The sequence below is a fragment of the Brassica napus genome, chromosome C7 (assembly GCF_020379485.1).
Source record: "Brassica napus cultivar Da-Ae chromosome C7, Da-Ae, whole genome shotgun sequence".
Lineage (NCBI taxonomy): Eukaryota > Viridiplantae > Streptophyta > Magnoliopsida > Brassicales > Brassicaceae > Brassica > Brassica napus.
The window spans coordinates 46,936,053-46,950,308 of NC_063450.1; the positions used below are offsets into that span (position 1 = coordinate 46,936,053).

Consider the following 14,256-nt stretch of genomic DNA (forward strand, 5'->3'; position numbering starts at 1 on the left):
TTTTTTTATTTTCAAATTTTTAATATTTATTTTTAATTTTATAAAATTTTAAACCTCAATCCCAAATTCTAAGGTTTGGATTAGTTAATCCTAGGGATATAAGTGTATATTTACCTTTTTAATGAAACATTTTAGTCATTTTAATTTTTAGAATCTATATTTGTAACAAAAAAAAATTTTAGTGCTATCAGGGTATTTCTCTAACTTTGTATAACATAAATGGGACAATAGTCGCCGGGACAGAATAGCCTAGTGGTAACACTAGAGTGAACTGGATCCCAAGGCACCCTGGTTCGACTCCTCCGGGATTCCAGAGAGCAACCCAGTGAGCAAAAAAAAAAAAAAAAAAAAAAAAAAAAAAAAAAAAATGGGACAATAGTCTTTAACAACGGTCAGTTTTAGACGCTCGTTTAACCGGTCTACGAATTATATTTGCACTTGGACACTTGCGAATATAATTGTATTGTTTTAATTTAATTCACGAAGCATTTTTTTAGTCAAGAAATTGTGTGAAAGATGTTGACAAAAAAAAAACAAAGAAATTGTGTAGAAGATTGCTGCGGACGATGCGCGTACGCAAAACGACATATATACACATTTATATACATGTACAACAGTATGATGTGGAGAATGTATACATTTAATCTAGAAGATCTGAATTCGAATCCGCACCGTACCAAATTTCTACAGTGCATGATCACCGGGGTTTTCACATTTTCTCTCCGGTGAATGGTTTACCACTTTTTTTTAATATAATTTAGAGGAATGGTTTACCACTTTTTTTTAATATAATTTAGAGGGAGCAAGTTACGTATTAGTTTGATCGTGGGGTCCATTTGACGCTTTATACAGCGAAAAAATGTAACACTAAAATTACAATTCTACAACCAAGAGGTTGCTCATCTTCGGCATTAGTGTTTCGACTTAGAAAACATATAAGACTGGATATCTAATAGACTAATACTAATCTGAAAATACATTATTGTGAACAGTGGCGGAACCAACCCCACTTTCTAGAGGGGTCAATTATATTATAAGCATATAACATATTGGTCAATAGCTAAAATTTGTAACATACCAACCCCACTTTCTAGAGGGGTCAATTATATTATAAGCATTTAACATATTGGTCAACAGCTAAAATTTGTAACATTTTCTCAGTTATTAAATTCAAAATACATGTAATTTTTTTTTTCAAAAATCCACATAGGTCATTTGACACCCCTCACAATAAGCTACCTCCACCACTGATTATGAGATTGATGAAATCGATCATATTAAAATTACATACAAACAAAATATAGCGAAATGTACAATTTATTTTGAAACATTCTGAACCGTTTATCCCATAGATTATATAATCTATAAATACATATCTAATTAGTTGTGTACATATATAACCCTTAAATTGTATGTTCTTATATATATATATATATATATATATATGTAGAAAGTCAAACTAGGTTGATGATGAAAATATAACAAAGAGTAAATTTAATTCGGATGTCCGAATTCCTAAACACTTTAACTACTAACCATTAGAAAATGAAAGATGAATGCCATTTTTTAATTAATACAACATTATGGTTTGATAAAGAGGATTATAAGTTAGACAACCCTAACATTATTTTGCAGTATATTTATCCACCTACCAAATTCGGTTATTAAATGCTTAATAATATAAAGGTCTAAAGTTGTATGTGGGGGAGATGATGCAAATTGAAAACAAAGCACAATTCTGAAAAGAGAATTTGAAGGAAACAATTCTGAAAAACTTTACATATTCAGCATGCAAGTTAAGTTACAAAGCAACAAGATAAGAAACAATATATTGTTGTATTAGTTACATAGCGGACTTCCAATTCTATTGGTCATTGCAATTATCATAACGAAAGTTTGATGGTCCATATTTTCCAACAATATGAAGTATTTAATTATTTAGGTCGGATACAAAAGCTTTTTAATATAATAAGGGGAAATTTTCCAGCCACCAAAACTAGGGACCAAATATGTTTAAAGCAAGAAAGGTGTCCATTTAGCTGCTCTGGACAAGGTATTCTCCGCCAATTACTTTGCCTAGCTAATGGGTCACCCACGCCCGCTCTCTCGGCCCGTGGGCCCATCCCGTTCCAGCGATCGGTCCGTTAATTTTTCCAAGGCTCGAAATCATTGTTTACTGACCCTGCAATCACCACCCGATCTTTTTCCGTGCTTTGGCCTCACTCGCACGCTATCGCGAATCACTTCCTGATAGGTCACCCATCCTTCCACTACTCCAGCTCAAGCACGCTTAACTCATGAGTTCTTTCAGGATGTGCTCCGGAAAAGGTAAGTCAACTTTGGTGACATAGGTAGCCAAATCAATTCTCTTAAGTCTTTTCACATATCACAACTCGGGATGTTACACTTCACCGCCTCTCAAAGAACGCAACGTCCTCGTTGCGCCCCATGACAGGTCTCAAGACGCCTCTCAGGTCAAAACTGAGATGGCTAACCAGCTCTGATACCACTTGTAACGCCCCGACCGCCCACAGCTAATGGGTCACCCACGCCCGCTCTCTCGGCCCATGGGCCCATCCCGTTCGAGCGATCGGTCCGTTAATTTTTCCAAGGCTCGAAATCATTGTTTACTGACCCTGCAATCACCACCCGACCTTTTCCCGTGCTTTGGCCTCACTCGCACGCTATCGCGAATCATTTCCCGATAGGTCACCCATCCTTCCACTACTCCAGCTCAAGCACGCTTAACTCTGGAGTTCTTTCAGGATGTGCTCCGGAAAAGGTAAGTCAACTTTGGTGACATAGGTAGCCAAATCAATTCTCTTAAGTCTTTTCACATATCACAACTCGGGATGTTACAATTCACCAAATTGTAACACCCATCACCTCCAATCCGGAGAACAGCGGGCCACCAGCAATATCTCGTATAATAAAAGCCCATATACCCAATTACACTCACCCAAAGCCCAAATAAAAATCCGAATAAAAAGTCCAGTAGCACCAAATCCGTCCAAATATCATATACTCATCTGTCTCACCTGCAAGGGGCAAATGAGGGGTGAGTAACGGGGAAGTCACTCAGTGAGGTATGGGATACTAAACCCGAAGTCCATGGACCCGGACAGAGCACTCCGAATAAATATAATTTAATCCTAACACGTTGCAAACACGGTACCTAAAGTACCCAAAGATCACACAACAGTCCTAGCGAGGTGTACACTCGCTGCCCACTAATAGGCCAAAACACTACCGAAAAGGTGCTCGGTTCATACACACACCGAACAAGTGCTCGGTAACACACGCCCGTAGACGATTTATCGACCTCCTGGGTTACGCGTCAACCGGTCGACTATAGCTGACCGTAACCTCCACACAATCCGGCATACAGAAGTCCGTCTCTGTATCCGTCTCAAACAATCAAATAACTCCTAATAAAAGAACTATTTTTATTTACCAATTTTAAATGAAACAATCATTGTTGAATCTTCTAACACCTTAGTTCTGGTTTAAGCAAAGAACCTAAAAACTAAACAAGCAATAACAGACTTGATTTCACGTAGACGAAAACACATTAGAAATAAATTATACTTATTCAAGGTCCTAAGCCGTGTAAGAAGAATTCGAGAAAAGACCCTCACCTTAGCAAATATTGGATATAGCTCATCAAAAGCTCGGGAACGATCTCGCCTAACATCACTTTAAAAGATTCCTTCCTAATCATGGTGTCGAGCGAAACTTGTTCCATAAATCTTTGTACGCCTTATTTTAAAATGATGGGCAAGTAACTCCAGGTTGGCATAAGATTCACTACACCTAAACACATGCAAAGACACGTTTAAGGTTTGTGGTATATACGTTACTTGTGGCACAAGTAACAAAGGAGGCAACACTTAGCTAGATAACGGTTGATGACGGTGGCTGGTACGATCTCTGGCTATCACGACTCTCCGGTGACATGACTGCCTCCTCCAATGGCTTGCGACTAACAACAGTGTGGATCTGATCGGTGCGGCGGTGGTGAGACGGTGGCTCCGTCTTTGTGCGCCTCCTCCTCACGTCATATATACATCTCTCGAGTTCGATGCGAGACAACAACACGTGAGACGTTTGACCAGTGATGACGAGGCTCTCTCTCTCTCTGACATGGCGTGATGGCTCCAAGACAACGGGGAGAGCCGGTGGTGGCATCGCGGTGCATCAGATTTTTGGAGGTGAACAATGGTTTAATTGGAGGTGTGCGGCTAGGTTTCGTCAAAGATGGAGATGTATACGACTTATATATCTCTTTGGTTTATTTCAAATGGTTTGGTTTAGAGAATAATTAACCAAACAAATTTCTAAATCTGGTTTAGAGAAACCGGGTCGTTACAATTCTTCCCCACTAACAAGGAATTCGTCCTCGAATTCAAGTCTGTATACTTGACAGCTAGTTTTATTCTCCAAAATAAAATTTTAATATTCAGTCCTCATCTTAGACTCGGTCTCTCAGGTTTCCTCTTGGATCTTATTTCTCTCTTATTGAACTTTGATCAATAAGGTCATCATTTTCTGAACTGCTTCCACTTGTCGATTTGTAATCTCCACAGACCCGATGAGTGCATACAATTTTTTTTTTTTTTTTTTTGCCGTAAGCTTCCTTTAGTTCTTGAGCATTTCTATTTGCTTCAACGTCCCTTAAACCATTGGTTGCTGTACCTTAGAGTGCTTCCTCACTTTAGTCCATCATAGTATGTGTGCGGATGAACTTCCATAAAGAGCTTCGTAAGGTGATATCTGAATGCTCGAATAATAACGGTTACTGTACATGAACTATTTCGGCGGTAGATACTTTACTCTTTTTTTTTTCCTCGCGAGCTAAGCACTAAGTCAAGGGCATGTCCTCTAGATTTTAACTTAGTAATACGGTCCATGATCGCTCATATATTATTCTTCATGAAACTTGACTCCGATAGTCCAATGAGTAAACCCATAATCAACATATCTCATTTCTAATCTCGAAGAAGTAGATTGTGTAATAATCCCATAAATAATTGATGTTCTGTTTTATCCATCTGACAAGTCTGATATGGAGACACAATGTAGCTACATTTTTTTTTTCACTCTAAGCCAATGATAGTAACGCTTCAGATCTATGTACCTCTTAGGTGTTGGCCACTCTGAACTTATAATATTCTTTTCTGAATATGCAGCAACTCCTGCTTCTGAAGCACGTGACCCAAAAATCCAATTTTTTTTTCCTTTTCCAGAAACTACACCTACTTCGTTAGCAACCAATTTATGCTCTCCAAGCTTACCTAACACAATCCGTAACTGCTCAACATGCTCCTCTCTGCTCCAAGAATAAATCAGGATGTCGTCGATGAATACAATTGCGCACTTATCCAAGTGTTTACGAAAACGTCATTCATAAGCTTCACGAATGCTAACGGTGCCTTCATTGAGCTAGTGGTATCACTACAACTCATAATATCCATAACATATACAAAATCCACATCCGTAAATACTCCTCAGCTATAGCAATCTGATGGTATACTGATGCTAAGACAAACTTCGAGAACCATGAACCTTCATGCAGCTAATACAGCAAATCATCAATACGCGGAAGCGATACTTATCCTTAATGGTCACTTGCTCAAACCTCTGTAGTCGATACAAAGTCTTAAGCTCCCATCTCTCATCGTCGTAACAACACTGGTGGTCTCTATGGTGAAATACTCAGTCTAATAAAATCCTTATCCGCTAAATTTTCCATATGCCCTTTCAGCTCGGCCATCTCCGCTCGCGCTTCGTGAAACCGGTTCTGTCCATGAGTCCAACTCGATCATAAGAATGTCTCCTATGGCTGGTAACAACCCTTCCACATGCCTCAAATACATTCCCATACTCTGCAATAACTGGAAGGTCCTTCATCTCGTGTTGTGCATCATCTTTAACCATCAAAATGGTCGCCAAAAATCCATCTGCTCATGTATCCAGTAACTCCTCATCATAAAGCATGGAGGCAATAAAACTCTCGTGTGCTCTAGGAATATCAACTCTTGCCCTCAGGCAATCCAGCACTACTAAATGTCGTGACATCCAATCCCTCCCAAAGATGACATCGCATAATCTCAGCTCAATCTTTGACGAATCTCTGAATAACTCGATTCATCCACGCATAACTGGTACAACTCGAATATAAATAACTCCCAATGTCATATGTCAGCTGTCTGAATTGAAACAACTCTAAAATGATCAACACTGCCAAAAACTGGCAAACAAAGCCAAGCGTAACTCCAATATCAACACAACGCAAGCTGCTGCACCCCAATTCAAAAGCGATCTCCACGAGTTCACAAACCAAATATACCTCCAAAATAGTCAACATACTCGTACACAAAAACAACACATGCCAACCATTGGCTCACACCTCATATCACGTAATCTCCAAAAAACTCGTGGAACAATTTGCTTGAAGTAGGATGGAAGCAGAAACGCCACATATCCACTCCTGGATAATCTCGGAATCATAACCGAAGAAACTGATAACTCCTGAGAAAACTGATGAACTGAGACATCACACATCTGCTGCTGAACATCTGGCTAGAACCATGTTAGTCGAAGGATGAATGACGATGATTTTACACATCGTCATAGAAAAAGACAATTGAGTTAGTAGTTACTGGACAGAATGGTGCTAAAAGAACTTCACAAACATTTTTTTTATTATATATATATATAAATTATTTCATACTTCTTTTTTTTTAAAACGTAGAAACCGAATCCCCTAATCGCCATCCCGGGTCGAGGCCGGGACAGAACCCCGCTCTGATACCAAATTGTAACACCCATCACCTCTAATCCGAAGAACAGCGGGCCACCAGCAATATCTCGTATAATAAAAGCCCATATACCCAATTACACTCACCCAAAGCCCAAATAAAAATCCGAATAAAAAGTCCAGTAGCACCAAATCCGTCCAAATATCATATACTCATCTGTCTCACCTGCAAGGGGCAAATGAGGGGTGAGTAACGGGGAAGTCACTCAGTGAGGTATGGGATACTAAACCCGAAGTCCATGGACCCGGACAGAGCACTCCGAATAAATATAATTTAATCCTAACACGTTGCAAACACGGTACCTAAAGTACCCAAAGATCACACAACAGTCCTAGCGAGGTGTACACTCGCTGCCCACTAATAGGCCAAAACACTACCGAAAAGGTGCTCGGTTCATACACACACCGAACAAGTGCTCGGTAACACACGCCCGTAGACGATTTATCGACCTCCTGGGTTACGCGTCAACCGGTCGACTATAGCTGACCGTAACCTCCACACAATCCGGCATACAGAAGTCCGTCTCTGTATCCGTCTCAAACAATCAAATAACTCCTAATAAAAGAACTATTTTTATTTACCAATTTTAAATGAAACAATCATTGTTGAATCTTCTAACACCTTAGTTCTGGTTTAAGCAAAGAACCTAAAAACTAAACAAGCAATAACAGACTCGATTTCACGTAGACGAAAACACATTAGAAATAAATTATACTTATTCAAGGTCCTAAGCCGTGTAAGAAGAATTCGAGAAAAGAACCTCACCTTAGCAAATATTGGATATAGCTCATCAAAAGCTCGGGAACGATCTCGCCTAACATCACTTTAAAAGATTCCTTCCTAATCATGGTGTCGAGCGAAACTTGTTCCATAAATCTTTGTACGCCTTATTTTAAAATGATGGGCAAGTAACTCCAGGTTGGCATAAGATTCACTACACCTAAACACATGCAAAGACACGTTTAAGGTTTGTGGTATATACGTTACTTGTGGCACAAGTAACAAAGGAGGCAACACTTAGCTAGATAACGGTTGATGACGGTGGCTGGTACGATCTCTGGCTATCACGACTCTCCGGTGACATGACTGCCTCCTCCAATGGCTTGCGACTAACAACAGTGTGGATCTGATCGGTGCGGCGGTGGTGAGACGGTGGCTCCGTCTTTGTGCGCCTCCTCCTCACGTCATATATACATCTCTCGAGTTCGATGCGAGACAACAACACGTGAGACGTTTGACCAGTGATGACGAGGCTCTCTCTCTCTCTGACATGGCGTGATGGCTCCAAGACAACGGGGAGAGCCGGTGGTGGCATCGCGGTGCATCAGATTTTTGGAGGTGAACAATGGTTTAATTGGAGGTGTGCGGCTAGGTTTCGTCAAAGATGGAGATGTATACGACTTATATATCTCTTTGGTTTATTTCAAATGGTTTGGTTTAGAGAATAATTAACCAAACAAATTTCTAAATCTGGTTTAGAGAAACCGGGTCGTTACAAGCTTGCTACTAGAAACAGACTATTCGTAAATGATCGTATATACGTATAATACAAGTATGTGTATTTAACCAAATAGTGGTAGTTTATTGATAAGGCTAACTTTGGGCACGGTGTAAACTTGTCTATTTTGAATTTAATTTCTGTTAAGAAACAAATTGCTGCTACTTAGTCAGTCTAGATTTAGATTTGATCCATGCAATTTATATGATAGTTTAGTAACAAACAATCCGGTTATTTTTTAATATTAGGTAGAAGACATTCAGAACTCAAATCAAATAATACAATATCTAATGCTCTATATAGTATTAATTAAATATATTTTTTCCAAATCTATTGGATCAGCCTATACTACATATATACATATATATATATATATACATATTATATATGTGTATTTTTATAGGGAGATGTAGTGATCATATGATTCATATCTATTTTGCTTGTTTATACACATATACAGTCTGGTACTTCTACCTCGGACAGGTTGGATACATTGGATAATATCTATTTTGATACATCAGTAAAAACTATATGAAACTAATATTGTCCTTAACCACTTGGTTACACACAAGTTCGAAGCAGGCCTTCAAAGATGGTTTGAACTTTGAAGTATACCCTGGCTGATTTTCTCTTTCTTTTGTTCTTATATTTCTTTAGCATTCATAGAGAAATCAATCTTTCAAAAGTAAGTGGTCACTTCATTATTTGATAAAACAGTTTAGTTTTTTTCTAAAATAGAAATGTTTTGGAGGAAAAGAAATTTTAAACTACAAACAGTTAAGTTTTTTCTAAAACATATTGTATTTTTGATACCATAATTTCTTGCATCACGTAACATAATCATAAAAGTCACTAAGGCTAAGGGTCCGACTGGTGACCATCCGGGAAACAAGAGAAACAAATAAAAAAAGAATGTACGGGAATAAAATACCAGGAATGAAAAAGAATGATTATTCCTTATCAAATTTGACAAGGAATAATTTTGTTCTTTAATTCTCTACAAAAAAGGGAATGAAAGGGAATGAGAGGAAATTATTATTCCTTGTGAATAGTAATTTTTTTTAGGAACGTTAGGGAATGCATTATTCCTCGTCGTTCCCTGGTCACCATTCATACCCTAAGTGGCGTAGGTTATCCTGAAACGCTCGTTAATATAGTCGCCGGCGAGAATAGGCGGGAATCTGCACCATAAAGAGACGAGGAGTTATATGATCCAAATATTTGAAAAAATAATTGGAACTGAGATTCATGGCCTGACTGGTGTAACCGCTGCGGTTGCGGAACTTTGCAGATACGAATGGTTGGGTTTAAAGCGAGAGATTTATACGATTGGTACTGCGATTAGAAATTAGTGTGTTTGCATAATACTTATTAGTGGTTAACCACCAAATACAACATCGATTAAATAATAAATTAACAACATATAATATAATTATAAAATATTAAACAATTATATTATAATAAATTTGAAAATTATATTTTATACAATTATATTTTAAATTTTTTAAAATTATAGAAAATAATTTTATTTAAAAAATTTATAATATAAATTAAAATATAATAGATATATTTTAGTATTTTAATTATTTCAATTTAAAAATTTATTTTATTTTTATTTTTCTATTTATTGTTTAAAAAAATTACTCTTTCACAACCGCGCTAGCTGAACCAGCTTTTGTATTTAAGCGGTTTAGAACAGTTTGAGTAATTGTTGCAAAACGCCAACAACCGCTACCGTCCACAAAGGCAGCTACCAACCGTAAAAGCTGCATTAGCGGATGGTAGCAGAGAAACCCGTCATGCCCTCGGTAAAGAGTTTTCTCAAATACCTTGCAGGAGAAGTTTCGCTGCAACAAGTCTTCAAGCATTCTACATTACAATCTGGATTGGGATCTAAGAAGAACGCCACCTATCCACGAAAAAAACTTCTCCTTAGACTAATTGTTTTTACACAAAAATTTAACAATTTGTTATAAATTAGAAAGAAGAAGAAGTTACCGAGTAGCGCTCTTTTCCCACCGGCATCACTCTGTGCAACGTAGACCTAAACTTCCATTGCAAGAAAACACGACATGTTTCTTCTATTCAGACAACCCAGAAACCAAACTCACTTCAATACTAAGAAACAAAATTGGTCGAAGTTTACCGGAACAATCCATTGGTCCATCTCTCCATCAAATCACCAATGTTGACGATAAACGCCCTAGGGTTAACGAAAGTTCCAGAATTTTTCAACAATTGTTTCTAATCAACAGACCTACAAAATCAAGTTAGGTAGAAGCTAGACTTACCCTCTGAGTCTAGGGACATCTTCCCAAATGCGTGGTTGTTTCGATTTGTCTCTACAAACCTAAGAGTTCACAAACAGTGTAAGAACTTTAGGTTACTAAGAGAAATAGTATGACAAGAATCAAGAGACATGTATACCTGAAGTCCTGGAACTTCATCAGTCAAAAGAATAGTGACCGTTACATAATCCGAGTGAGCTGAGGCACCATATGTTTCTACATCCGACGAATTCACTTCACCTATAATCATTAGAGGAGAAGAGATCAAAACCTGACTCCAACACCTGAATTATGTCTCAAGTTTCCACTGATTACATTATGTTTTGGATAAATGTGCCTCTGCTATGTTAAGGTCCAAGTCTTAACAGAATTAACCGGAATTTGATGTACAGACATACCTGGATAACGTATGAGGCGAACAACTGCTGCAGGATCATTCAAGGCTCCAATTTTAATGAAGAAGTCCTCATCTAAATCCAATGCCAAGGCAACCAAGCCGAGCAACTTTCTACCCACGGACCTTAAAGCAGCGAAGCAAGATATTAAACGCAACTAGCAAACTGATCTAGGAAAAGTAATATGGAAGCTAAAAGAGATAAAAATAAGTTGAAAATAATATTATTTCAAGAATACACGAAAACCTGCGATCAAGGTCCAAATCTAACTAACTTTTGAAATGGAATTGAGATCGAGAGGCAGTGTGTTGTTTAAGATTAACTTTGCAGAAGGAAAAATGCTTACATGACATTCTTGTAATAACATTCCATGGTTTGCCTCCATGATGGCAATAGATCTTCACAATACACATAACCAGTGAGAGAGGTAAAGACACAAATATTTATATAAAAACCTATGAAAGGAACAGGTAGCAAGAAAATACTTTCAGAAGGCCATTGATTTGGGTAACGCTGACCGCGAACGCCTTCTGAAGAGCCAAGAAAAAAGCTTTCCTTGGAATCGCCTAACAAAGGAAGAGAGTTTTAAATTATGACCTTAGAAACAGAACCGGTCATGGGTATAGCGAGATGAAACATTGCTTTAAGTTTTGGTGATTATAGAATTCTTAAGAGTTTAAATTTTAGTTGTTAATTAATTTGGTCCCCAAACTACCTAAAAATATATATACTAATTGTTTAGTAATTGTTTCAAATCCCATAAATGATAAATCTAAGGACCCGCTCTGCTCAGAAAGCCATATGCAAAATGTGAAAACATGAGCAAAACCTATGGTGGTCAAGGACGTGTCGAGTTTCTCAGCATACAGTGGAGTATAACCGAGAAAATCACGGTGTAGTGAATCCATCTTATCCTCTAGTTGGAGATTGAAGAATCTTTTGCTCTCCCTGAAAACCCCTTCCATCAATTCTTCCGGGATGCCATGATTTTTAACATAGAAGAACCCATGTTCCACACATGCCTTATATAACACACACAAATAACATCAAACAGTTTATTAGTATAGAGACATGATCTCAACACTCAAGCAAACAAACACCTCAATTTTCGTCAATTGATGCTATAGGTACTAGTCATATGACTCCTGTGATAGGAGTCCTATCATCACCGTCACTTGCTACTATTGTCATTTACTACTACTCTGACTCTTGTAAACAAATAACAGAGATAGAGAGGAGATAAGAATAAGAACCCGGCGAATCAACCGTGCAGTGGTGATTTTGTCCGGTGAAGAAATATCAACGATCGGGAGCACAAGTGACGTCTCCATTTTCGTAATCTCTTATCGTTTTGTGACTCATACGGTGCAAAATACTAGTAATAGGAATATAGAGTTGAATGTTCTATCTTTTTAACGTCATGTCATCACTGTGTGACTGATTAACTTACACATCAGCTCAGCTTATACGGTGCAAAATAATTGAATAAAATATCTGCGAATATAGTAGGCCATAATGGGCCTATCGGATATTTTACTTCACAGATTAAGCCCATTTAGTCATGAGGCTCATCTCATAATATTTAAGGTTTTAAGTTTTAACATTAGACAGTTTTGTTTTAATTTAAGAAAGTCTCCAGCTTCTCAGTAGCTAGAATGTGAGGTAAGGTATATTACTTTACAAGTTCTGTTTCGTATATCAAGATGGCATATATTGTTATGGTTATTAACATCATAAACTATAATAATTTTTTTTTTAAAAACATCGTAAGCTATATAAACGTACGGTAATACGGTTTTTACTTCTGATACATACATAAAAGTCAATTAATTTTATGTAAAAAAAAGACAGATTATTTTAGTATTTTTGTGTTAAAAGATCATGACAAACAATGCAGACTTCATAGATCCGAAACAAAGAGACACTTATTAGTTATTATACATGGGGAACGTTTCGGAAACGTCACTTAAGTGCCATACCCGAGAATCATAGAAATGATTTAAACTTTACGAATACACAAAGTACTGTAAATCGTAAATCCATGACGTCGGAAGTTCTTTGTATGTTGAAATGTTTTTTTTTGGTAAAATATTAAGATTATTATACCAAATTTTTTTTTACGAAATAACACAGAAACTAAATATCATAAGTACAATAATGAAACTAAACAGAACACCTAAAGCAGTGAAACTTAAATAAAAGAAGAATGGTCCAAAGAGAGACCGACATTAACGCTGCAGTGACATACCTAAGGCAAAGACATGAGCGGAACGAGCTCCTAGTTGCTGCGAACCGGAGAGAAAGGCGCCTTCGTACCTTAAAGTACCGGGTCCTACAGCTTCCAAGAAATCCTCTCATCAACACCTTCACAAAGAATCAAACGTCTCGCATCCGCAAGCCTATCCAACATCACACTACCGGCAGCACGAGAAAGAGTCTACAACCGGCGATGTCGTCGTTCAGGACTAGTCCGAAGATCGCTGCCTCCATTCCTCAGACCCGAGACCGTATACATCCTTTTAGCCCACCGCCGCAATGAGATAGGTCGGGCACACCTCCTCTGGAGAAGTGACCTTCGAACTAGCAAGAATAAAAACGAGCGCAAATCTAGCACCTTTCCACTCTGCGGAACCAATCCGCTTTCACCGAAGCGCAACCGTCGGGAGGTGACGAAAGGACAGAGCCGGTGACGAGGAGCGCCACACCATGGAACCTACTCCAACTATGGGGAAACACAAGAACCACACGCGCCGAGAGGATCTCGACAAACGGGGGATACATCACCACCACGCGCCGCCACAGGAGAGAACCATAAGGGAAGGACGACGACCAACCCTAGAACTCACCACGCGCTTCCTCCGGAGACCACCAGAGAACACAAAGAGGAGCAGAGAAGCATGAGATCCACAGATCTACAAACGCCAAGCCCAAAGAGAACCCGCCACCGTGAAGCCAACAACCACGCTCCACCTCAAGCGAGACTAAGTGAGCTTATCCCACGTCTCACACGCCACCATCTCGAACAGATCTGGTCAGAGAAAGGAAAACGTCACCGAACAGAGATCCCATAACAAACAGGAGAAAACACCAGGGGAGTGGAGACCGTCCTCAAGCCCACCAAGAACCACCACACATACACCGAATATGCATCAGGAACCGCCGGATCTGAAACGGAGACACCTCGATCAAATCCAACCCTAGCCGCAAGGAGAAGAGAGAAGACAACAAACACTTCAAGAAAACGTCACATATAT

At 38.5% G+C, this 14,256-nt stretch overlaps 1 protein-coding gene across 3 annotated transcripts; it reads right to left on the bottom strand.

Moving 5' to 3' along the window:
• Window positions 1-9,076: 9,076 nt before the first annotated feature.
• LOC106440149 (2-oxoglutarate-Fe(II) type oxidoreductase hxnY) lies at window positions 9,077-12,478 on the bottom strand. Of its 3 annotated transcripts, none has more exons than XM_048762895.1 (11): window positions 12,256-12,478; window positions 11,832-12,024; window positions 11,349-11,568; window positions 11,006-11,127; window positions 10,747-10,847; window positions 10,611-10,669; window positions 10,466-10,522; window positions 10,318-10,363; window positions 10,149-10,228; window positions 9,437-9,500; window positions 9,077-9,177 (listed from the first exon to the last, which is right to left on the bottom strand). In XM_048762895.1, exons 1-10 carry the CDS (start codon window positions 12,331-12,333, stop codon window positions 9,437-9,439), a joined length of 1,020 nt encoding a protein of 339 aa, XP_048618852.1. In that variant the 5' UTR covers window positions 12,334-12,478; the 3' UTR covers window positions 9,077-9,177. The 3 variants fall into 3 exon arrangements, with proteins under 3 accessions (XP_048618852.1, XP_022562127.1, XP_048618853.1); XM_022706406.2 differs by having other exon boundaries at window positions 9,157-9,500; window positions 11,006-11,115; window positions 11,349-11,400; window positions 11,488-11,568; XM_048762896.1 differs by having other exon boundaries at window positions 9,157-9,500; window positions 11,349-11,400; window positions 11,488-11,568.
• Between the last annotated feature and the right edge of the window lie 1,778 nt (window positions 12,479-14,256).

Bases quoted from the DNA above. Each gene is read 5' to 3' on its own strand.
- LOC106440149 (XM_048762895.1), bottom strand. From the start codon at position 12,333: ATGGAGACGTCACTTGTGCTCCCGATCGTTGATATTTCTTCACCGGAC. The intron at 10,670-10,746 runs GTATACATGTCT...GTGAACTCTTAG, and splicing joins ATGAAGTTCCAGGACTTCAG to GTTTGTAGAGACAAATCGAA. The intron at 10,523-10,610 runs GTAAGTCTAGCT...CGTTAACCCTAG, and splicing joins GATGTCCCTAGACTCAGAGG to GGCGTTTATCGTCAACATTG.